This window comes from Cydia pomonella, chromosome 22, assembly GCF_033807575.1.
Source record: "Cydia pomonella isolate Wapato2018A chromosome 22, ilCydPomo1, whole genome shotgun sequence".
In the NCBI taxonomy this organism is placed as follows: Eukaryota; Metazoa; Arthropoda; class Insecta; order Lepidoptera; family Tortricidae; genus Cydia; species Cydia pomonella.
In genome coordinates, this window is record NC_084724.1 from 3096192 (window position 1) to 3122155 (window position 25964).

Here is a 25964-nt window from a genome sequence, read left to right on the forward strand (position 1 = left end):
CTTCTATGTTTTTTTTTTTACATGTATGGCCTGGATGCGAGTCCTTTAAGCCAAGTTTTTGTTTTGTTCAAAACACATTATTTAAAGAGTTGTATGTCAGAGAATGCACTTTTGTTAAAACTTAAAACACTTCACTTTAAATCTTCAACACTGTGTTTTTAATATACTTGTATAACGGAACGTAACTGTCAACTTGCTCCGCTCCTAGGCTCCTACTGAAGTAATGTACCTATAGCCTATGTCTCTTATTATTTTGCAATACAAGAATACGGATTTACATGTTTGCTGTTTTCTTCGTCATCCCCTCAAGACTATGGGGTTCCACGCGCACTCTGTGTACACCCCTCAATAAAATACCTCTCCTTAATTTACTATTTTAAAAGTGACTACTTCTATTTGCGTGACGATATTTAGGAAGATTGATAATAACGATGGACTCAGCGTTGCAAGCCACAGAGGCCGTTTTTGTGAAGGCTGAGCCTCCTGAGGATGCGTGTGTACAAGACGTGCCCTCATTAACTTATATGTCCTCATGCGAGGATATGACCATAAAAACCGAGTCCTTGTGCGAAAGTGGGTCTATAGAAATCGAGCTGCCTTTGGCTGATGTGCATGTTAAACAAGAGCCTTCAGAGCCAGATGGCACGGCGGCGGCGGGACCGTACGCCGGTCACCTCGAGAATAATGAGCTGCTACTTGAGCCCGTGCGCGGTCCTGAGCCAGTGCCGCAGCGACGCATCGTTGCTGCGCAAGGTCAGTTCGTTCTTGATATGTTTTATCTAGAAACGTTGAATTAAGATATCCTTCCTGTCCCGGCCAAGGCAAGATTGTACGGGCTATTGAGAGCGACAGGTGGCTGACAAAGCATACTTTGGAGTAAATGTCTGGTCACACTTTGTAACAATGGATGTTACGGAATGTTACACTACCAACCTATTATTTCTGGCACATTTATATTCTAAACTGTAAAATTAACATCTTTGTATTGGAATCCCGTTTAGTTGGCTTTGATTTTCTCAGTTCGATCCAAAACTGACTGATACTGATCCATCATTATTCTTGTACGGCCCCACAGAATGTTAACATTTCGCCTGTCAGTACTTTCCATCACATAGCATAAACTGTTTTAAGCCAGTATATGCTTGACCGCCTCATCGTGTATTAATTAAGCCTCTAATTTTATCATATTATCAATAAATTGTAATTGTGGTGGAAACCTACCTACATAACTTTCTGAGCTTTTTCATATTCTTGAACTTCCTTTTTTTATACTACGTCCTGATGGTAACTAGTCTCCCCAGCCTGTGTACGCCTGCAACTAAGAGTTACATGCGCATTGCCAACCCTAACACTCTGCACCCTCAATAGGCGTGTCCATAAAGAGCAAGCACACGTCCGAGGCAATTTCCTCACGCACAAACCAGGCACTGTAGACATGCCTCGGCTGAGGCGGCGCCCACAGGCGAGGAAAACGCGCGAGCCGCCTCGGCAGAAGCAAGTCTACACTGGCCGGCTTGGTATAACTGTGACCAAAACATTCATTTAAATAACATGAGTGCAGTGTAAAGTGCACAATCGCCTAGTTGCACAAGCACTCCTCCAGACTACCTACATCTTTAAGGCACATATATGTTTTAGTAATATTTAAGTAGTTTTACAAAGTGTTTTATTTGTGTAACTGCATTGGAAGGCTAACCTGTGCCTGACTCATTACAGGTCTTGTTACAGGTGCCTTTTATTTCAAATAATAATAAATATTGTCATCCCTGGTACCTGCATTTGATTTCATCACCCAAGATTCAATTACCAATTCCAACAATTACCAGTGGCAGATTTCGCCCCTAGCCCCCTAGCCTCGGTCTTAAGAGTCAAACGCAGTTTCGTTTTCATTCTAAACCTATGTGTTGGATTATAATGGAACTTTGCACATATAATGATGTGAGGTATATCTATGCCTGTAAGTAAGTAAGTAAATATTCTTTATTGCACCAACAATTATACATTTTACATACATGTAAAACTACAAATGAATTCAATTCCTGTAATTTCATATCATTTCTTTATTTCAACATAAAGTTTCAGTGTAACACCAAAATGTGTACATTAAGTTATTAGTAATTAGTTTATATAGCTCCAGCTTATAAAACAAATGAAATAGAGCAAAACATGTTTTGTATGAAAAACTTAAGGTGGTTCGACTAGGTTACCCAAAGCTTAAACCTCACTAGATGGCGCCACAATTGCAAATTTTGAGTTTTAATTTTTTTGTGGAGTAGTCTTTGGTATTTCTATACTGTAAATTATGTTTAGCGCACTCTTTAAATAAATATTGAACTATTAAAACAAACATTGAACACTTCATTGTACAAAAACTACCCCTTAATGTCGACAGAATGTTTCTTGACTCTATTTCTAACTATCACTCACACATTCAAACAGTCGTACTGGGATCCTTGTAGTAGACAATTTGGCACAGCGTGAGTAGGCTTCAATAGCGTTGCGGTATGTACGTGGAAATACATGCAAGAGGATGTGGGTTCGAGACTCATTAATTTTTTTTTTGTTATCAGTATTATCAAGTACCTATTATTAATAAATTATTTTATGAGAAATATGAGCGTTTTTCCATAAAAATATTAAAAATCTGATTCTCACACATCATGATATTTTTGGGTTCTTCCAACTCAGAATCACTAGCATAATCAATCCTCGTGCTATAAAAACCCGAAAATTTGTATTGAAATTTTAGTTTTACACTGAAATTTCTTTCACACTAAAATGTGACGTAATGGTATGGATATTTTAGGATATCTTTTTTTAATGCTAGGGTGGAGAAGATTCTAAGTAGAATGAACCTAAGAAAGTCCAAATTTGTAAGTCAGATTTTCCGGTATTTTTAAAAAAAAAAAACGCTGTTTTCCCTTACTGCCCAGCCTTTAAAAAAGTAGGTACTATTTTACAGTAGAATTAAAACTTTTTTTTACGATACATTTAATTAAATTACAGTGAGTTACAAAATTGCATGGCCTTCTATTTATAACCATTATAAAAAGAAATGAGATATTTACCATCTTTGTTTATATTATTGATTTCCCGATATTTTGACACAACTAGAAGTTTCACACAATGCCTAGGGATAGAAAATTATTTATTTATTTTATTTATTGTCAATTTCATTCAACGGATCACATCATATCCAATTTATGTGTTTATGTATTGCATTGTTTTCTACCTAGTTGGTTATTAAATTCTGTTACTGCAATAATCTTTATCTACATAAAATATACCAACGAAAGTTTAATAAAGTATATATTATAAAATAATAAGTAAAATGAAGTACACAAAATCAGGAATCACATATGACAATATCATTCAAAATCGCCTCCTCTGGCTTTGACACAGGCCCTGAAACGACGAGGCCAGTCATCAATAGCGGCACGCACGATTGTCATGTCTAATTCCGTCACTGTCTTAACTATGGCCCGCTTGAGGGAGTTAATATTTGTGTGGGGTTTAGCACAGGCTTTCTCCTCAATAACCTGCTATATGGCATAATCCAGGGGGTTAAGGTCCGGGCTGGAGGACGGCCAGTCTTCGTGGGCAATAAAGCCAATTTTGTTCCTTCGAAACCAGGCTTGAGTTGTTTTTGCCTTATGTGCAGGAGCTGAGTCTTGTTCAAAGATCCATGGCTGGTGTTGAAATAGGGTGTGGCTTAAGGGCTTCACTATTGGTTCGAGAACGGTTTCCAGTTTCCGGTTTTCACACCTTTTTCACAGAAATGAATCTGTGTTAGCCCTGAGTATGACACACCCAAAATCATGTTTGGCGGGTGCCCACATTTGTGCAACGCAATAGGGTTGTTTCCATCTACAAATCTTAGGGCATAATTGTATCCCAATAAATTCTTTTGGTTAAACTACTTTTAGGGGACCTGTAATGACCATATTTTTGTAAATATTGAATTTAAAATATCTTTTGGCACACGTCACGTGACCAAACTTGAAACGTCATTGAAGATTCTGATGACGTCACAACTCTCGGATTGACACTGTTGACAGTTAGGCGATTAACAACAAATGACAAATATTAGTTGACAGTTCGTATCTTCTACGTGTGTATGTAGTTATGTGTCAAACCATAAACTGTGACGTCACACAATTTTCAAAGAGCGTTTTGGGCGCGAAAGCATCTGTCAAAATATATTTTGTTAATTTAACATATTTAAAGCCGTTTTTAGTATAAAAGCTGAATTTTAAGGCAACTTTTAGTTAATATAGAAAGTAATACAAGCGTTTCAAAAAATTGGAATACGATTCTCTTTTAGGCCCCAATTCATTATAGATACGACGAGATAAGCGTTATGTGTGGTATATAATTATAGCTCACAAATCCACCACATTATGTCATTTTTTATTTTTTCGGTAGCATTTATTTTAACGGGAATAAAGAGGTTGCAAATCGAGTAACAGAACTTCAGAACAGATATCATTTGATATTTACCAGTCGCTTTTCGGTGAAGGAAAACATCGTGAGGAAACTGGACTAATCCCAACAAGGCTTAGTTTTACCCTCTGGGTTGGAAGGTCAGATGGCAGTGGCTTTCGTAAAAACTAGTGCCTACGCCAAATCTTGGGATTAGTTGTCAAAGCGGACCCCAGGCTCCATTGAGCCGTGGCAATATGCTCAATATGCTGGGACAACGCTAGGAAGAAAGAAAGAAATCGAGTAACAGAACTTAGTAACCAACTAGGTATAATAGTTATGATGTAAATGTCCATATCATGTTGGAGTCATATATTAGCCAACTAATTATTCAAGATCAATACACTTAGCTCCCTTAGGTATTCGCCTAAGTACAATCTCGGGCAAAATTGAGTTTTATAAAAATGAACTAGTTTCTAGGTCATATTATTTTCTATGAATTGGTCATTTTTGTAGACTCCAATTACAGTTACACTTTTCCTGGTTTTTCGCGGACCAGAATATCGATGATTTTTGTAACTTGATTTAGACGTTGCTATCATTTTCAATCCAAAAACACATAAAATCACAATTCAGAACATGCGGCAGCGTTGTTTTCTATCAAGTACCTCAAGCACCAGGGCGGCTACCGGGAAAATCGAAATTCGTCAATTTCGGGCATTTTTCTCTGTCACTCTAATTACGTCTTAGTGAGAGTAAAAGAGAAAGATCCCCGCAATTTGCGAATTTAGGTTTTCGCGGTAGGCCCCCAGGTCCTGTCAAGTTTCAGCAGAGTTGCCAGGCGAGCGGAAGAGAATTATCGTACTTGAGTGTCAATATTATTGTACCGTTGAAAAAAATATCGTACGCCAATCAAAAAGGCAGCCCCTAAAAATGTCTAGCAAAATAAGCTTAAATTTCCAATTAATAATAAAAAAAGACAATTTTCGTCTAAATTGCGCAAAAAATCTGTTTGTTTGTGTATTTTTGGGATAGACTCAAACGGTATACAGGAAATTGAGACATTTTAAACTTTAAACTTACACCAAGGAGCCGAACACCCAAAAGATACTAATTTTAGCCTATTTCTGAGAGAAAGTGTCATATTTTGCTTCAAATTACTAGACTTTTAAGGTGGCATCATCCAAGGGCTGAAATTATAGTACTTTAGTGTACGATAATGCTCTTTGGAACATTATGTCATACCGCGGCCCAAATTATCGTACATGTACGACAATTATCGTACGCCTGGTCACACTGAGTGTCAGTGTCGACAGAGTCAGCTAAAAACGCGTCAAACATCGCAACGTCGCGCCGATGGCAGTCCGAAGCATGGAGTGGCAACGCCGCAATGTATTTGTACACGACATTTGTCACACACACATAAGTAAAATTTATAAAAATATAACGTTCATTATTGCATGATTTCTGTATGAAACAAAGTTTTTCTATTAATTTAGCGCAAATGAATATTGGAAAGTAGATAGATGCGCAACTATTTATGTAATAATATTGTGTAATTAATTAATTAATAGCGATTGTTTTTTGTATGAAAATCGAACCACCTTAAATTCGCTGCATTTTTTAAACCGTGGTATCTAAAGCTAAACTAATTACAGGGATAAATATACCTTATCCTAATGTAAATACAAAGGTTCAGAGCAATCTAGCTACTTGTTGTAAAATGAGAGCGTAACTACGTTTGTATGGAGAACCGAGTTAGCTGTGGACTCTTAACGGGGGCTTGAAAGCCAACCCTTTTTACTATTTTGGGGATACACATTAAAAGAACAGGGCCTTGCAGATGCGACTTTTCCAAAGTCTAGATTACTTAGTTCACTCTATGCCACTAACAATTACCTCCCACATAAGATGACTTAAGAGTGCCTCTTAGCAGCTGTACTGACAGGTGTATTCCCATCAGTCCCCACCGGGCACAGATGGAAATAGGCGCTACATACAAATCACTCTCATCTGTGCCCGCCTCTTGTATGGCGGTGGTCACGTGGGGCGGGCACAGATGGGATACACCGTAGTGACGTTGATGAATCTATATTGACATGTGTACTCACCCATTCCTCTTATAACTCTACTTCATGACTATCTTTTAGTAATCATCAATTTTTCTGTTGCAGGGAAAACTCCAACAAAGAAAACAAGTGCAAAAATGAAAATTTTCAAATGTGCCTACTGTAAATATGAAACTGTTAATCTACTCTGGTTAATAAGACACACGAAGAAACATTGTGATAAAAATACTGCCAGTAAAAGTCGTTTAAGAGTCCATAAAAACAATCATACTGTGGAGACATTCAAATGTGGACGTATTTATGCTAGTACCAGCAAAAGTAATTTACTACATAAAGTCAAACTTTATAAATGTAACCAATGTAGTTTCGCATGTACCCAACAAGATGATTTACTTAAACATAAAATAGTACATACCGTCAACCCAGGTAACCCTCAAGGGAATTTGCAAGTTCCTGAAAGGAAAGATACTAGTGAAAAAGCATACAAATGCAGCTATTGCAGTGATTCTTTCTTAGAAGAAGTTAGCTGGCAAGTACATGAAAGGAAACACACTGGTGAAAAACCCTTCAAGTGCGATCAATGTAGTTACGCCGGTACACAAATAAACTATTTACTACGCCATAAAGCTATGCATACTTATGTAATTCCTTATAAATGTAGCCAATGTAACTTCACTTGTACCAAAAAAGATGATCTATTAAACCACAAAGTAGTACATATCAAAGACCAACCTTTTAAGTGTGACAAATGTAGTTTTGCTACTGACAGAAAATGGCATTTGCGAGTGCATAAAGCGAGTCACACTGGTGAGGAAACATACACATGTAGCACATGCAATTATACTACTTTAAGGCAAATTGATCTTGCAAACCATGAAGCGAGACACACTGTCAATCGTTTCAAATGTGAAAAATGTAGTTTCGCTTGTAATCGTCAATTTCAATTGAAAAATCATGAAAGGATAACACATGATGAGAAGCTGAACAAGCGTATCCAGACGACTTATGCTCACAACGGTTCAAGAAACCATCTATCGATACAGAAAGGTAAGAAATTAAACTATGTACAGTCAAGTGTAAAAATATGGGTGCACACACTACACATCTTACTCAAAAATATGTCCCATAGATCTTATATCGATGAATTAAGATGATATTTTTACACTTGACTGTACTTATTTAAACAGTGTCTAGGAAATAGAGAAGATTGATAACCCTCTTACAAATAATTTAATAGTTTAAAAGACACTAGAAAAACACGCTTTTATAAATGCGCGTAAAAACCAAAAATGACCTTTCTCACAAGTGCAAACACGACTATGATAGGATATTCCATCATGGAATGCCGGTGCCTATCTTCCGGCTTCATCGTCACACCTTGAAACCTAATCGTAGTCAAAGTTCATTACAAGACTTTTCTAACAAATCTAAACACAGCCATGATACGATGTTCCATCATGAAGTTCCAGTTCATATCTTCCGGCTCCATCATCAGATCAGTTCGACAGTACCATATTATTGTATTGTCATAAGAACTACATACTGCTGCCAATTTTCATGACGCTACGATCCTTGGAAGATGGTTAAATGCTTTTGAATACATCATAATAGTTTTTACGTTGCTAGATTCGTCAATCTAAGCGTCCAAAGTTAAAACGGCCGTTTTTGTTTTGAGTTCATAGATCGAGGAATCCAGCAACATAGAAACTAGTTTGATGTATTCAAAAGGTACTTAAATACAACTACGCTACGTACTGTGTAGCGGCCCCCTTTTTTAAATATCTATCGTTAAATTTAAATAATCACAATTATTTTCCAGTGGCGCTAGTGAGCACGTTGATGGGCTCTTAAATTAATACGAGAGAAGATTGACCTCTGTGGCGCTTCGCTATAAAATTTGCGCAGGCGCTTCATGGATCTGATTTTGACCCGAATACATTTTGAGCTCTTAAAACTAGATGGCGCATACAACAGCGGTAGGAAATGCAAATCGGTTATTACCGTAACCGAAATAACCGATTACCAAAAATTTACAAAATTTAATAACCGATTATTGGAAACTCGAATAACCGGTTATCGGTTATTTTTCGGGCATAACCGTAACCGAAACCGGTTATGAAGTTTGGCCAGTTATTGCATTCCCTAAACAGCAGCCATGAAAGTCGGATTTTATATTTCGAAGCCATAAATAATAGTAGAAGATAGATTTTATATATTTAAAGCTAAATTGGCAAAAACAGTAAAAATCAAAGTTCTATCATAACGGTTTTATCTTTATTCATTAAATGTTGTATGGTAGGATGACCATGATTTTGGATAATTAAATATGTCCTTTCCAAAAAAGTTTAAAACAGGAAAATGGTGTGATTGTTTTACGTAAGTACGAATGGTGAACATCATTAAGCGTCAGACATGATTATTATATAGATTTAAGAGCATATAATATGTTTTATCTGCTGTTGCAGGCGCGGATCCAGCCCTCAAAAAAGGTTGTGGTCACAGCACAGCCACCCGAAAGTCGGCCAAGTGCGAGTCAGAGTCCGAACTCGTTCATGAACAATCATGACTCTCTACCGATTTCAATAGACTGAAAGTGTGACGTCACAAGGCTATTAGGGGGCTATCTTATTAATTTTTCGCAGATACCCGATTCTCAGACAACGTTTCGCAGGTCAACGTTTCATAGAGGGATTTATTGGTAGATCTAACTTTAAGTCGACATTTGCTAGTCTTGGTTCACATACCGTTCAATTCGCTTTTGTGTTAATTAGCAGAACACTGGCAGAACAATTATTGTATGAATTTCGTTTGGCAGAGTAATCTTTTCGTTTAAGGAACTATTAGTAGAGTAACTATTTTTTTTAATATTTTATAAATTTTTTAAATATTTATTTGAGTAGTCTAGTCGACAAGTTCAAAATGGTCAAAAATAGGAATAAAAATACTTGAAAATACCTCTTTGGAATTGAAACAATGTCTAGAAAAAAGGTATTCGAATTCGAATCGTTTATTAGCACAATAAATAGCAAAAGTTATAAAAAATATGGTATTTTGTTTTTTGTCAATATCTCATAAACTATTAACATTTAACAAATGCAAACAAAAGATTCCCATAGTATTTTTCAAACAGGAAGGGTATTCTCATTTTCGCAAAATTGTAAGTATGTCATCTCAATACAATTTTGCGAGATGTGAAGCTTTTAGGATATAAATTGTATGGAGATGATATCTATCAGCGTACCCTTCCCGTTTGAAAAATACTATAAAGAAGAGAAAATTTTCCAATAAAAAAATCCAAGTCTAGGTACTCTAAACTCTATTCGTTATAGTTTTAATTTAACGTTAAAATAGCCCTTCGCGCCTCATTTTTGGGATGCGCGCGCGGCGTGAAAAAGCGAGTAAGTACGTAACATTAAATATTATTTTAAAGGTAGATTTTTCAACAAGATAGGCAATTATTAATTAACACTTTTTTCGAACTTTCGTCTTCATTGTAAATTTTAAAAAATGTTATAATAATTGGCGTAAAAATATTTCGCTTCGTGGAGCCCATCTTATTTATACACCAAGATCGCGTCACAAAAAATTTAATAAAATTAATATTTTGTGTAAAATATCAGAATAGTAATGAAAAATGACAAAAAAATTAAAAATCAGGGTAAAATTGTTAAATATAAAACAATATTATAACCAAAGTATTGTTTTTTTTTATAGCGTGATATTGCTTAGTATGTATATAAGAAGAGCACCGATACACTGAAAAAAATAGATAGCCGAACTGGTTTTGTAACTTTACTAAATAACTAAACTACGGTTATAAGAAAATAAACTTTGCATAAATTTACAAACTTATTTTGTAGTGTATACCCAGTACCTGAACACTGATAGCCAAACATGGTTTTGTAACATATAACACATAGTTCGCAAGTCCCAATTTTTGTGTAAACAGTAACCAAAATTTTGTTACAGTTATGCAAACATTTCTTTCAGTGTAACCGAAATATTTTTACGCCAATTATTTGAACATTTTTTTGTTTACATTTACTATAATGACGTAAAAACGAGATTTTTTTAATTAATTATTCCCTAACTTAGGGCTATTTTCAGCGGTAAATGAAAACTACAATGAATAGAGTTATAGTACTTGGCATTTATTTATTGGAAATTTCCACTTCTTTAGGAATTTTTTATTTTCATTTCTTAAATGTATGATAGTTTATGAGATTCGGCTAAAAACGAAATACCATATTTTTTCATGAATATTTATTTTTAACTTTTGCAATTGTTTATGTGCTAATGCTAAATATACGCTTCGAATACATTTTTCTAGACATTACTTATTACGAATCTAATGAGGTACCACATGTATTTTTAGGAGCAGTATCTAAATTTTTCAACTTGCTGACTAGACTAAAGTTATTTTCGAATAAAGTGACAATTTAATTAAACTTTAACTGACAGTTAAATTAGTAATTTAGCAATTGCGGTAGGTACTTACAACATTCGGGTCGGCAATATATCGAAAACGATTTATTGCAGTCTATGGAGCACTTTTTATACATACGCTACGCTCTAACTACGCTAAAAAACTCCTACAGCTGTAAATTAAAAGCTGGCAATATTTTAAAATATTGTACTAATATTTGTGAATGTTGAAGATTTCTAAGACTACATAAGCTAAAAGTAATTGCCCTTGTTAGTAAATAACCTTTCTTTATTTTTTACAAATAATTAGGACTCTTGGTGGCGAGAATTTCAAACCGATGATCTGTTTTCGACTTGGGTAAGCGTGACAGTTATCAAACTATCAATTTACGAAAAGTAAATCCGCGTATCAATGTTATGCCAACCAACTAACTACTCTGTGTAATGAAATTTTTACAAAGATTCCTCTGCCATAGCATCTGGGAAACAAAAATCGGCATAATTTTACTCGAAGAATCATTAGGGCACCCTATTAAGAATAAGAATAAGAATAAGAAACCATTTATTGCCACACAAAATACAATGTTTCACTTAAAAATAATAATAATAGGCATGCGCGGCAAAAGGAACGGACTCAGCGTACGCTGCGTCGTATTAGGGTTGTAGGCATGCCCATCGTGCCCACAACGGTGGATCCGCCCTTGTGCTGTTGATCCTAAATAAAGAAAATAAATAAATACTGAGTGTCATGACGTCATGAGTGTTCAATAAATATTGAGTTGGTCCCTGCTCAAGTCTCATTAATCATTTTGAATAGTAACAGCTACTTTTTTATGTGACCCTTTTTGCCACTTTTGTGGTATTCTAGTCAGGATCGCGAGCCCTTTTCAATTTTCATCATCATCAGGAGAAATAAAGTGTCCCGAAATTTCCATAGATTTTTCAAACGCTCCTTTTTGTTACCGCCATACAAAGTATATGGGGAAAAGGTAACACAATAGAAAAAAAACTCTGGGACATTTCTTTATCCCATTAGGATCGAAAGAGCTCGAGATTCTGAGTAGAAAAAACAAAAAATATAAAAAAAATACAAAATTAATGAGTCGCATTTTTTTAAAAAACGCTCGTAAATAGTTCTATGAGTTTTTTCAATTGTGTTGCAAATGTGTTTCATTATTTATTACAGATTCGGCAGAGGATCTGCTGGCACCACCACTAGTTCCAGTTCAAGGCAAATAATTGATAATTACCAATTTGTGGACAAGTACCCGCCGAGTGGAAACAAGGACACCTGGTGAAAGTCCCGAAGAAGGGTGATCTATCGCGGTGCGATAACGGCGCGGCATCACACTACTTCCAGCTGCTGCCATAGTCTTGGCAAAAGTCCTCCTCAATCGCATCGCACCTAAAGTAGCTGATACTCTGCACGAAGAACAGGTGGGTTTTCGCCCGGGTCGCTCCTGCACTGACCACACCAACACCCTACGTATCCTCATAGAACAGTGCGTGGAATGGCAATCGGAACTGTTCTTGGCTTTCGTTGACTTCGAAAAGGCCTTCGACACTGTGAAATGGAGCGCATTTGTGGTCTAGCCCAGGGGTTCCCAAAGTGTGCGCCGCGGCGCCCTGGTGCGCCGTAGAAAGTAAAGAGGGGCGCCGTGAGTTCTATCATTATCCGAAATCACAAATATTCGCGGGTACCTCTTTGAGCGCTCGCATCGGTAAATAATATAGCGTCGTGTCACTCTTTTTCGACCGTGATTTTAAATTTACAAGAAATACTAAACTTGTAACTGCGCCACATGTTGAAAAAGATTGGGAACCCCTGGTCTAGCCTAAGCAGGAGGGGTATCCCTACCTGTATCGTCCGCATAATACGCTCTTTATACGAAGGTAGCAATTTTTTCGCGATTTCGGGGTTGGTCCCATAGTAAAAATTGCTCAGTGTGAGCCCAAAACCTCCCTGGCAACGGGAATGCACATATTTTTTGGCCACCTATGTATATTCCAATATAAATAATTCTGGTTTTACGCTGTTCCACTTTACACCGGTAAATAGAAGAGATCGTTGAAAATTGATCTTTTGATTTCGAAACACTTTAATTGGGTGAATCAACTTTTTTTGTTTTGTTATCCTGTCCCGTTGTCCAAGGGACAACAGTGGCACAGTTTGTTTGAAGAGACGTTGTATGCCGTTCTATTAACATGCTTAGTAGGGGGCCCATTATGGGCATTGGTTATAACGACCACAAAAACGCAAGTTTAATACATTGAAGTACCATAAAATCAGTATTTTAATGAACTTTTGTCCCCTGGACAACTAATCGTAACCATGGCAACGAGTGACTCTAAAAAGTTGATTCTCCCAATTACTTCGAAGTTTCGTGCATTTCATAATAAATAACTGATTTAGTATGTTGCCTCTTGAACAGAAGCCTCGAAGCGGTAGATCTCTGGGAACAAGTGACCCTGGGCCCATCAGAAAGATTGCTAATAGAATTTGCGAAAACAAAGCATACCTGTCATAATTATCGTAAAAACTGGGGTACATATGCGGGTAAAGTGCAACAAACGACGATGAAAGTCAGTTCAGTTCTTCGTACGAACGTTTAGCATTTTTAGATTCATCCATGGTATTTAAAAATACTAAAACGAAAATGTCGAGTAGCTGAAATACACGAACAACATTATTAACAAACGTCAGTTGTGTCCAACGAGTGACGTCATCGGCTCTGTAGAATTCGCGCCAAAAATGATGAGCGTTTCAACCGCTCAAAATTATTCAACATTGAAAATATTTTTTAATAAACTAATGAGAAGATTTATAAGAGTATTTTTATTTTTTCCGGTGTTCAATCGATATAAATAATTATAAAAAAAAAAAAAATTGGTGTATTCCCATCTCTGCCCGCCCCACGTGACCACCGCCATACAAGAGGCGGACATATGCACCGCCTATTCCCATCTGTGTCCAGCGGGGACAGATGGGAATACACCAAAAAATTCTTTGTAGAATTGTCTTGATTAGTTTTAGTTACTTACTTGTTGAAAGAAAAGTACAGTCAGCGTTAAAATCTTGTATCAAAAATGAAATTTTTGACAGAAAACTGAAAAGAAACCACAGTCGATTTCAATCATTATTCAAAAACATCAATTAAAATACTCAAATAATTGGAAAATAATCTTTTATATGCTAATGTCAAATTTCCAACCGTAAAATACCGCATACTAAATATGAAAGCTTATTTTTAGCCACATGGTTTCCAACCGCTGGTACCACAAGATCAAAGTAGAACATACGAAAATTAACAGATGTCGCTAGTGGCGTGTCAGCGTTGCACTGACAAGATTCGCTGTGAAGGACGAACGGTCAGCTGGTGATATTGGTATCATGTGTGAAATGGAAAATCCCGCAATCTGTGTGGGTTTAGCTGAGGTCCTTGTATCCGTAGTGGCTAAGGGTCTGTTCGACCTCTTTCACGTATTTCTCGGCGACCTTCTGCTGTCTCATAGCGGCCACCTGCAAAAGCGGTTGAAGTTAATTATTACGTTTCATGATAGATTAAACTGTAAAACTGTAAGTCGATAAACAAAAATAAGGTCTGGTAAAAAGTCGCAAAAATTCTCTTCTCTCACCTTGTCCTGCTGCTCCTGCTCCATCCTGAGAGCCACGCCCTCGTTGTGGATCTTCCCACGCAGCGACAACATTCTACACGTGTATACTCTCACCTTCTCCTTGATGACTCTCCGCTCGTACTTGTCTTGCTGCTCCTGCTCCATCCTGAGAGCCACGCCCTCGTTGTGGATCTTCCCACGCAGCGACAACATTCTACACGTGTATACTCTCACCTTCTCCTTGATGACTCTCCGCTCGTACTTGTCTTGCTGCTCCTGCTCCATCCTCAGAGCCACGCCCTCGTTGTGGATCTTCCCACGCAGCGACAACATTCTACACGTGTATACTCTCACCTTCTCCTTGATGACTCTCCGCTCGTACTTGTCTTGCTGCTCCTGCTCCATCCTCAGAGCCACGCCCTCGTTGTGGATCTTCCCACGCAGCGACAACATTCTACACGTGTATACTCTCACCTTCTCCTTGATGACTCTCCGCTCGTACTTGTCTTGCTGCTCCTGCTCCATCCTGAGAGCCACGCCCTCGTTGTGGATCTTCTCACGCAAGTCGGCCCTGAGGAAAAACATAACGTCAATTCTTCGAGTCTGGAGCGATTCTGGAGCGTGACACGAGTTGATAATTACCAAGTACCTCAGTAGGCATTATAGGGACTAGTCCGGGTGGATTCCTTCTCCGGTAAGTTATTAATTTTCGTCGGCACGTTTTTTTACATGGTCAATATTTCCGATCCCTTTGTTTTGCATAATTATTGAAAGTCATAATGTAATGATAGTCATATGATCATTAGTCACAACTCTGAAACCGTTCAATTTTCAGGAATTTCCTTAGGTTATCCTATAGATAGGTTAGATTTGTTTTGTGGCAGTCCTGAAAAATCTCGCGTTTCTGAGAAAAACCAAATTATGGTTAACGAAAATATGGAACAACTTTATGGGAAACAATAGAGACCCTCAATATTTTTCTATTTCGTTGTGACGAGGACGATCTGTCACGACAAGGCTCTTTTCCTACTATTAGTTAATGTGTATGACATGTATTTATTGAATTGGGTACTTGACACATGTTGAATATTATAAATTTAGTTTAATGGATAGAAAATGAGCCATCCATTATAAAAAAGTGGAATTTAAAAAACTATATTGAGATCATAAAAAAATACAAGCATCCAAAGTGTAAAAAAAAATATTTTTTTTGTCTTTCAATAATAGAAAAGAAAATGGTACCATTCGATTACTTAGATTTTTTTGAAAAATAAATTGTATGACAACTATACACATTTTGTTAGAGGCGTTTCAATCGTCGACTGCGAGCGTCAGACTTTAACTCTCATTTCTGACCTTTGTGTTGCTTAAATGCCATGAGTCCTATATAGACATTTGATCCTCAGGAAAATCAAGATCGTTTGACATTATTTACAAAAAACTGTCAAGTAGCCAATTGTTTGGTATGATAACTACCTGGCGCGTTCTTTGTCGTTGATTTGCTTCATGATCTCTTGGCGATGTTGTTCGATACGCGCCTTCCGTTTGTTCTCAAGCTGTAACAAGTTTTTACCAAATTATACTCAATCCACAGCCGCAATAGCACTGCTACCTACTCTGTACTCTCTGTAGGTACATATGTCATAGAGAAATAAGTAAGGATATAGTACTCATTCTATAAATGTTTTGTTACCGCTACGTGACACTAGATGTCATGAACGTCTCGACTGACGGAAAGTACCTAAATTGCTCAACAAATTACAACTAATATTACAATGCGGTTATAATATTCGCCGAAAATTGTAGAGCATTAGACTTTTCGTTCGTCGCGACATCTATTGTCAAGTAGCAGTACTGCTCAATCCGCTACTTGACGCTAGATGTCGACTTCGAAAATAACAAGCGTTTTGGTAAGAAAACTGATGTATGGAATGGAGTAAGCACTATATGCATACTTAATTCTCCATGGTAATGTGTTCCTGATGGTAAGTAAGGTTTCCAGTGCTCCCAAGGATGAATCCACGGAATAAAGATTCTGTTTTCTGTGAATGAATCCTCTTCGGGCAACTTGCGGTTGCGGTGGCTGCTTAACATCAGGCATTTGAGTTTATTTGTTGATAGAAAATTGAAAAAATGGTAGATTGGTAAGAGAGGTACGGGCATTGTGAATGTCATCTCGCTTTGTGTGGTAGGGCACAGCACAGCGGATGTCATTCTAGATCTAGAGCAGAACCCAACTGGGGAAGTACCTCCACCTTACAGAAAACCGCAGCCAAATAACACTAGACCCTACTCATAGTGTTGTGTTCCTGCCGGTAAGGTTGCCAGAGCTCAAAGAGGGAGCGGAGTGTTAGGGTCGGCAACGCACATGTAACACTTCTGAAGTTGCAAGCGTGCATAAGCTATGGAGACTGCTTACCATCAGACGGGCCGGGCTTGTTTGCCACCGACGTAGTATAAAAAATAAAGCATGTAGCGTTGGTAGCTTATGTTGTGGTGGTGAAGAAGGTGACATACCTCCTTCTCCTTCTGCAGGAACTCCTCGTTCTGGCGCGCGGCGTTGTTGAAGCTCTGCTCGTCCTTGGCGATCTCGCGGGCGATCAGCCGGTGGATGTCGTGGATCTGAAAAAGTGGAAGTCCAAAATTGGATACGTTTCAGTAGGGAATTTCTCGGCTGAATGTAATTTTTTAGGCCTCTTGAAATATTTTGGTACATATGAGAATTTTAAAAGCTCACGCAGTGGACTTTCATGAGTCATTCTCCAGATCTGTGCCAGCGTCTAAACTCCGTCAAACCATACTACCCAAATGTGTGAAAAGTTTGACAGAGATGAGTCTGACCGCAGTTATATAATTTGAGAATGACAATTTTACTAGGATAAAAAAAAAATACCACTGCCTTGTTTTTAACCTTGAAATGATACAAATTTAGCAAGTTTGAAGAAGCGCTTTTTTAGATTCATCTCCCCTCTTTCCTTAAAACTTCTGTTCTTCTATCCCGCTCTAACCTTCGGCCTTATCATTTCTCTCACCTGTTGCTCGCGAGCCTCATGCAGATGCTTCATCTCTCTGTTCCGCCGTATAGCGTTGTCCCTCTCCTTCCTTCGGTACTCTCGCTCGACGTCCTCTTGTATCTTCAAGTTGCGGATGCGTTCCAGCTCTTCTTTTAGCTCTTGTTCAGCCTAGGAAAAGATAAAACCCATTATATTAGAGGGCTTTTGGGATGACATAGCCCTTCTGCTTGGCCACCTTGATAGGGCCAGCACAAGTCTCGGAGAAACGGTCTTGCGGTCTCGAAGAAAAAATGGCTAGATTTGACCTCACCATCTTCTAGCTGTGCGAGTTTTTCGAACTACCCGCACTTGATCTTGATAACACTACCTTCTGCGCTTTGGCGATGTGGTCGATGCCCTTCTGCTTGGCCGCCTTGATGGCCTCGGCCTCCGCCTTGTTCCTGGACTCGCGCTCCTGCTTCTGCTTCAGGAAGTTGGCGACGCGGAGGTCGTTGATGCGCTCTTCTTCCATCTGAAGCTGCTTGAAGTAGAGAAGCTCGGCGTTCCCTGCAACACAAATAAATTATAAGAAAAAACCTTGATTAAACAGTTTAAATGCCGATCTGTGGTACATACAAGGAAGTTTGAGTCAGTAATAACCGAACCGTCAACTGTACTGCTGTTTCTTTTACTTCCACAAATACCTCGCCATCATTTTAAAATCTTTATGAGCAGTTCCATTTTACCAAATGATGTTTTCTGAGAGCAAATGCACTATAAGTGTGTTATAATATTTGAAGAGTTCCCTCGATATCTGCAGGACCAGAACCTGACAATGGAATCAACGGTGAAACACACTCATCTGTGAAGTATTTCATACAAAAAAGCGGGAAGGTATAGGCTGTATCAGAAACGCAGCTGCAATGTAGTAGGTACGTTAAACGTGTTTTTGATTGGCCAAAGGGATCAGGAGTCCTGAGCTCGCTTGTGAGCTAATGCAGGTTCCTATCGAGTTCCGTACCTTGGTCGAGTATCCATAAGTATGTATATATCATCGCCTAGTACCCATAGTATAGTACAAGCTTTGCTTAGTTTGGTGCTAGGTTGATCTGTGTGAGATTTCCCCTAATTTTTATTCGTTTATTTTTTATCTCCTTCAGCAGCTGCTGTCAAGCGTGTGTCTCCTTCAGCTCCTGCGCCTCGTAGATGTTCGCGATGTTGGACTGGTTCTTGGATGCTCTTCTTCAAGATATAATATTATAATAATAACATTTATTGCTTTCACATTGGTGTTCATACAGATGTTCTTAATGAATATAATATAATGTTTCATAATATGACACCCTGTAAGGGTATTGTAATTTTATCTAACACTAACATAAAACAATTATAACATACCTACAAGTACAAATTACAGAATACACAAAAAAGATAAATAGTTTACAGTATATCTCCTATTTATGGTATTTATTAGCATCTAAATATTCTTGTAAAGAATAGAAACAATTACTTATTAAATAAGTTTTCAAGCGATCAAGTGTTCTTTACCTTGGTCCAGTATCTCCTTCAGCATCCGCTGCCGGGCGTGTTTCTCCTTCAGTTTCTGCGCCTCGTCGATCTGCATGGCGATGTTGGACTGGTTTACGCGGATGCTTTCCTCTTCGATGCGTTCCGCTTCCATCACCTGTCAATATATGTATAAACAGATATAGCGACTCCATAAAAATAATTGGAATGTCCGATATGGTCATAATCATGACTGTATAAAATGAAACCATTCTAAAGAACTGATGGAGGCTATGGAGAGCGAGTAAAGGGAGAGAACTGTTTGAACTGGTTCACGCGGATACTCTCCTCTTCAATACGTTCGACTTCCATCACCTGCCAATAGAAGAAGAAGAAGAAGAAGAAATAATATACAGAAAATAGTGGCTCCATAAACACAATTCAAGGAATGCCCGATGATGGATGGTCATATCATGAACGTATGAAACCTTTCTAATGGGGCCCACTGATTACCAGTTCGGCGGACGACAGTTATTCGCGATTTTCAGCTTTTCCGAATAACTGACAGGCCGATATCGTCCGGCGAACTGGCAATCAGTAAGTCAGTAACCCTTAAAGGAGTGATAGATGCTATGCAGAGCGAGTTTGAAGAGAGAGAGTACGAATCGGTTCACGCGGATTTACGCTCTTCTCTTTGATACGTTCGGCTTCCGTTCCATCACAAGACGATGCTGAGACGGGACTATTTCGCGGCATCATTCATGTCTGGTTTATATGTAGTTGTGTTTTGTATGATTGTATGCCATGAATAAATGTATTTATATAATATTATATTACTTACCTTCGCAAATTCATGGGAGGTGATCTGTTCCTTCAGAGCCGTCAGATTCTGCAGCCGGAGCCCGTGGCGACGTTCCTCGTCCGCCTCCGCGCGGGCCACGGCCGCCTGGCGGTTCTCTTCCATTATGGCGTCTAGGCTGAAAGAACAATTTCAGCTTTAGCGAAAAGTTGGTTTGTTTGTTAAAGCTTTTGTCGCTGACTATAAACCTTCAGACTGCGCAGTCTTCAAACAGGAGAGGAGCGTCCAGATTTGGTGAAAGCTCCGAAATAACGCACGCTCAGACAGGTGAATCTGGTCGAACCTTTACTTGGTCTCTCTTCCTTCCCATTTCTCTCCTTTCAGCCACTTGTCTGCAGCCGGTTGTCTCTCTCTATCTCAGCTGTTTTTACCGTCTCTCTCCCTCCATGAGTTCCTTCTTGATGAGTTCTTTCTCGACGATCTAGGCGTCGCGAATGGCATGGCATTTGGACTTATGATACGGCTGTCTCTCTCTACCACCTACCGTCTCTCTTCCTCCATGAGTTCTTTTTTAATGAGATCTTTCTCGACGATCTGCGCGTCGCGTATGGCGTGGCATTTGGATGCTAAGATGACGCGATTGCAGAGACGCGGGCCCTGCATGTTGTCCGCTTTCAGCACTGCAACACGGATTAAAGAAAATTATGGTCGAAGGCCAAGGAATTGTGATAGGCCTTACTAAGATTTGTCTGTATCCATTCTTGGGATTATACTCTAAGAACAAATTACTTTAAATGAAAATATTTTAATTTGTGTTATTTGAAGTAGACGCACTACCCGTCCACACAACCACCACACGCCACTAGCCGTCAGGAAATTATATATCATATACTTAATTGGAAATATCGACCCATGCAAGGACGTAGCCAGCCAGTGAAATGTGAAAAAATAAACGCGCATGGACCCATGCCACCGTGACCGATGGCCAAGCGGTCTAGGCATCGCGTAAACAGAGGACGCTGGTTCGATTCCAACTCTGGACACTGGAGGCCTTGGTCATTGTTTCCTTCGTATATGACATGTATTTCGGTTCTTGGGATTATACTGTCGAGCGGACCCTGGCTTCCCATATGAGCCGAACAACGCTGAGAAGGTGACGATTCATACATGAGCTTCAACGGCTCCAATAAAGTCAGTAGAAATACTAAGGTACTTACTCTCGTTCGTACTGAGGGTGTGAGCGGCCTGGTCCAGCCCCTCCAACTCAAGGTCCGCCTGTACGGCCGCAGCTTCGCCCTTGGCTGGGCTTGAGGTTCTCCTGTGAACCAGAATATTATATTTATAGATACTTACTCTCGTTCCTACTGAGGGTGTGAGCCGCCTGGTCCGGCCCCTCCAACTCAGGGTCCGCCTGTCCGGCCGCAGCCTCCGCCCCGGGTTGAGGCTTCAGGTTCTCCTGTGAACCAGAACATTATATTTATAGTTCTACCATATAGGGACCGTGCGCGTTGGAGGGTCTGCCATCTTGTGGCCTGAATCGGAACCATAAACATGCACATTTACACGTCACGTGTTTTCTTGTGCATAGTAGGTTCTGCCATCTTGTGGGCTACATCGGAACTATAAACATCACATTTACGCCTCGCGCCAAAAATCTGACGGCTCCTGTGCTGCCTCCTACAGTTCATGCACGCTCCTTATTCAATATGTTAAAACTTCCTTCCATTCTGACTGTGTCTGAGCGACGTATACGTACAAATACGAGTATTCTTGCTGAAACGGTCTTCCCTGTAATACATTTTATATCACATCATGAACGATAGCACGAGAAAAATATATATAAGAAAAACCGGCCAAGAGCATGTCGGACCACGCTCAGTGTAGGGTTCCGTAGTTACTCTCCCGTCACAATAAGCTAAACTGGAGCTTAAAGTATAGTAAATTGTTAACCAAGGGATGAAACGGTACCTTTCACGCGAGTTAAACAAATAGGCAGCATAATCAGTACCTAATTAGGTAAAGTAAGTCTTTTTACTATGAAGGGGGAACTTTTTGCGATAACTCAAAAACAGCTAAACTGATCATGTCCGCTATAGTTTTCATTTAATGTCTTTCTTAAGCTCTACTTCCACGATTTTTTTGATAATTTTTGGACCTATGGTTCAAAAGTTAGAGGGGGGGGGACACATTTTTTTTTTCTTTCGGAGCAATTATCTCCGAATATATTCACTTTATCAAAAAATGTTTGTTGAAGACCCCTATTAGTTTTGAAAGACCTTTCCAAAGATACCCCACACTGTAGGGTTGAAGCAAAAAAAAAAATCACCCCCACTTTACGTATAGGGGAGGTGCCCTCAAAAAAATATTTTTTTTAGATTTTATTGTACGACTTTGTCGGCTTTAATGATTTATATATCCACGCCGAATTTCAACTTTCTAGCACTAACGACCACGGAGCAAAGCCTCGGACAGACAGACAGACAGACGGACATGGCGAAACTATAAGGGTTCCTAGTTGACTACGGAACCCTAAAAAAAGGTAGGTAAGGTAGGTAATAATCGGTTTTTTTGACACAATTTCTGTTTAATAAATCGAAAAGAACTATAAAGAGCAGGTAGATCTAGATCTATATCGTGACGTCACGTTTTCTTAAAATATCCATAGTGGCTGATTGTTTTGATGGTACAACTGACATTACCTTTAGTTGCCGTTTGCGCATTTCGGACTCCTTGGCCGCCTTTTGGACGGCGGTTTCTTGAGCGTGCATGGCCGCGATCTGCTCCTCCTGGGTTATCACCTGAGGAGCAAACAATTCCTTTATATGGTCCATTGATCTTATTCGCTAGGTACACGACTGGAGCTCCCCTCATTCCGGCTTTTCTACGTTAAATCGGATCTATCGAGTAAAATTAGTTCAAACGGCTGCCGCTAGCATTAATGTGCGACATTTCATATAATAATGCCACCAACGGCGTAGCCAGCCAGTGAACTAGGGAGGGGGGGGGGGTTAAATAGTCACGTCATCTAGTTCAAAAATATAAATAATGGCTGGCAAATTTCTATTATATTTTTTTAGCAATATGCGTATAAACCTTTTCTGCATTACAAACAAGTTTAGTCGTGTGCATCAATACTAGAACCCCATATTACGATGCCGTATCGCAACAAGGAATGGGCATAGGCATAATAGGCAGAGAGTGCTGTAGCGAATTTTGCATTTTTACGGTGTCCAAATAGTGCAGTAGTGTAGTAGTGGAGTGCATATTGAAATAGTTTCGTTTTGTTTTAGTATTTAAAATGTGTTATTTAATTCTTTCAGCTCAAACTCGGTCCTGCGTATAGGACGCAGGATAGTAGGTAATTATTCTCTACCCGCAGCACATTAAGTTTCCTAAAGCCCCGTCCCTCTCCGGTACGTAGTAGAAGAAAGATACCTTAGCCTGCTCTTTCAGCCGCTCCAACTCGCTCTTAGGCATAACGGCCGGGTAGTAATTCTTATCTCTCCGCGGCACTTCCAGCTTCCTGAAGCCCCCGCCCTTCTCGGGAACCATCACGAACTCGCGGCGGGGTAACTCGCATTTGTGGATAGGACGCTTTGTTACGGGGAACTTGAGACGGCATTGGGACGGTCTGGAATAAAGATTTTGCAAGAAAATGAACTTTCTGAGATGCATTACGGCAAGTACTTGCTACTTGGGCATATCCGATACCGAGGTCATAGAAATTCGTCTCAAGTACTCTCTATTAGCGTTTAGTTAAAGAGCGATCTGCATGTTTGGGCGATTTTGGTGAATTTACGAGACCATCTATATAATTTACTAAAGCCCTCTAAGGGCCTAGGCAATATTACAATCGTTTGCAGAAAACGAAACGAAATGCTAAGATAAACGTAAATAATGTCTCTCTTCTTCCTCGCGTTGTCCCGGCATTTGCCACGGCTCATGGGAGCCTGGGGTCCGCTTGACAACTAATCCCAAGATTTGGCATAGGCACTAGTTTTTACGAAAGCGACTGCCATCAGACCTTCCAACCCAGAGGATAAACTAGGCCTTGTTGGGATTAGTCCGGTTTCCTCACGATGTTTTCCTTCACCGAAAAGCGACTGGTAAATATCAAATAATATTTCGTACATAAGTTCTGAAAAACTCATTGGTACGAGCCGGGGTTTGAACCCGCGACCTCCGGATTGCAAGTCGCACGCTCTTACCGCTAGGCCACCAGCGCTTCTAACGTAAATAATGTATGAGATACGATAGCGTTTCGAACTCGATAGGTATTTCGTTATCTGCCTCTCTATCGTTCTTGCCTATTCGAAAGATATTAGAGAGTAAGCCAAGCAACAAGAAGGTATGAAACACAATTTTTGACTCCGTAACTTTGTTTGGCCCAAACTAGTTAGGAGGTGAACATATTAAAAGTCACCGGTCGTAGCCCTTGAGCCAGGGGGGGGGAGTTAGAAGGTCCCATTATTTTGGTTTTTCACTTATATCTTGGAAACTTTGCACCTTAGAGGGCCCCCTGTTCAACAGCTATGGCAGGGACTTTTGATATATGATATATTTCCCCCCGGCTAAAGGGCTACGGCCGGGGACTTTTGATATATTCACCTTCTAACTAGTCCAAACATAGTTACGGAGACAAAAAATGCGTTCCAAGCATTTCCCTCTATAACTTTTTGAGCATTCGTTGCTTGGCCTAGAGACAGGCCTTGGCAGATAAATAAATAGACATTGATTTTCGTTTTTCGTAGTAGAGTGTAAGATACTATATCTTTATTGCGATTTTGTTTATTCCATATTACCTGCTAAAGGCAGATTCCCCTAAGTTAGTCGAATACGTGAATCGTTGGTAATGTGACATGGGCGTAGGTAGGTACAGGCAGAGGGGGGGGGGGGGGGGGGGCAGCTGCCCCAGAGCTCAAATATTAGTTCCCCCCCCCCCCCTAGTTCACTGACTGGCTGGCTACGCCCTTGTAATGTGACAGGGTTAACGATGAAGCTGTCCAGAGAGGCCCGCCGAAACAGATCCAGTGTAACGAGACCTTATGGAACTCAAATAATAGATTTGCACGATGTGCGAAGGAAATCGAGCTTACACTATTTAGAGCGTTTTGTTCGTCCTTCTACTCGTGCAGTCTATGGGTGAAACATACGAAACGAGTTTATAACGCGACGAGTAAATGAAACGAGTAAGAGGCAGCAATAACAGCATCCTGAGGATGGTAGCCGGGTAACGGGGAGTTCAAGACAAGTGAGGTAGGTTGGACAACTGTTATAATTTAATCTATGATTTTAATTTTGTTATAACTTTACTAACATTTAGTTTATACGATTCCGAGTTTAGATATGGATTTTATGAGTTAATACCTATAATTTATTTTATTTTTTTATTTAGGGGCACCCGAAGAGCGTGTTTTTTGGTTAAGGGGTCTACAAACTAAACGTATTTTAAAATTTATAAATCTAAGTAAAGCTCTGGTTTTCTAGGATAGCGTTGCCGTCATTTAGTGGCCGTCTCCATATAAAATAATACGGCTAAATAATAAATATGGATAGAGTAGTTTATTTTTGTATGGAGACGGCCGCTATATGATGGCACCGCTATCCTAGGAAACCAGAGCTTAACGACAGGGACGCAGTAATACATAGAAAATAGAGATATAGATATGTGCACCCGGATACCTATCTTGAGTATAATTTATTTTTTGCTAATTTTGCTTCCGTGTTACACATTTAGTAGGTTCATAAAAACCCTACGTAACGTCGAATTAGAAATACCTATGTAATTGATAGCAGCCCGGTTCACTTCTCTTCGTTGCTCTTCTAATTAGATGGTAAGGAATACTGTCGTGCGGATTTGGTGTAGGAGGCGCCATTGTATATTTATTAGAAAATATAAATAAGTAATAGATGTGCGTAGTTCGGCTTACGAGTAGTAAATTGTAGTAAATAAATCGAAATCAGTTGCCTAGCAATAAACATATAGTCTGTCAAGCAAAGTATGTCAGTAGCAATGTACAGCAAAGTGAAGTCGGGCAACACTCAAAAAGCATTATTGTGTTGGTATTGCGCTAAGAAAAACAGCAATGTACATAGAACCAAAACATATACTTCATTATTATAACGTCAAATTTT

General features: G+C 39.2%; 2 protein-coding genes across 2 annotated transcripts; one reads left to right on the forward strand and one right to left on the reverse strand.

The window, feature by feature from the left end:
• The first annotated feature begins 19 nt into the window (after positions 1–19).
• Positions 20–13744, forward strand: LOC133529941 (zinc finger protein 271-like). The gene is made up of 3 exons (XM_061867724.1): positions 20–753; positions 6597–7538; positions 12103–13744. The coding sequence occupies exons 1-3, from the start codon at positions 432–434 to the stop codon at positions 12153–12155; spliced, it is 1317 nt and encodes a 438-aa protein (XP_061723708.1). The 5' UTR covers positions 20–431; the 3' UTR covers positions 12156–13744.
• A 296-nt stretch (positions 13745–14040) lies between these two features.
• Positions 14041–25806, reverse strand: LOC133529940 (cilia- and flagella-associated protein 45). The gene is made up of 13 exons (XM_061867723.1): positions 25608–25806; positions 23265–23460; positions 22529–22627; positions 21183–21285; positions 20374–20509; positions 19872–20007; positions 19073–19208; positions 17913–18091; positions 17564–17713; positions 17049–17153; positions 16008–16087; positions 14646–15102; positions 14041–14436 (listed from the first exon to the last, which is right to left on the reverse strand). The coding sequence occupies exons 1-13, from the start codon at positions 25703–25705 to the stop codon at positions 14344–14346; spliced, it is 1968 nt and encodes a 655-aa protein (XP_061723707.1). The 5' UTR covers positions 25706–25806; the 3' UTR covers positions 14041–14343.
• Between the last annotated feature and the right edge of the window lie 158 nt (positions 25807–25964).

Bases quoted from the DNA above. Each gene is read 5' to 3' on its own strand.
- LOC133529940 (XM_061867723.1), bottom strand. From the start codon at position 25,705: ATGGCGCCTCCTACACCAAATCCGCACGACAGTATTCCTTACCATCTA. The intron at 23,461-25,607 runs GTATTTCTAATT...TCTTTATTCCAG, and splicing joins GGCTGCTATCAATTACATAG to ACCGTCCCAATGCCGTCTCA. The intron at 18,092-19,072 runs GTAAAGAACACT...TTTGTGTTGCAG, and splicing joins GAAGGAGATACTGGACCAAG to GGAACGCCGAGCTTCTCTAC.
- LOC133529941 (XM_061867724.1), top strand. From the start codon at position 432: ATGGACTCAGCGTTGCAAGCCACAGAGGCCGTTTTTGTGAAGGCTGAG. The intron at 754-6,596 runs GTCAGTTCGTTC...TTTCTGTTGCAG, and splicing joins ACGCATCGTTGCTGCGCAAG to GGAAAACTCCAACAAAGAAA. The intron at 7,539-12,102 runs GTAAGAAATTAA...TATTTATTACAG, and splicing joins CCATCTATCGATACAGAAAG to ATTCGGCAGAGGATCTGCTG.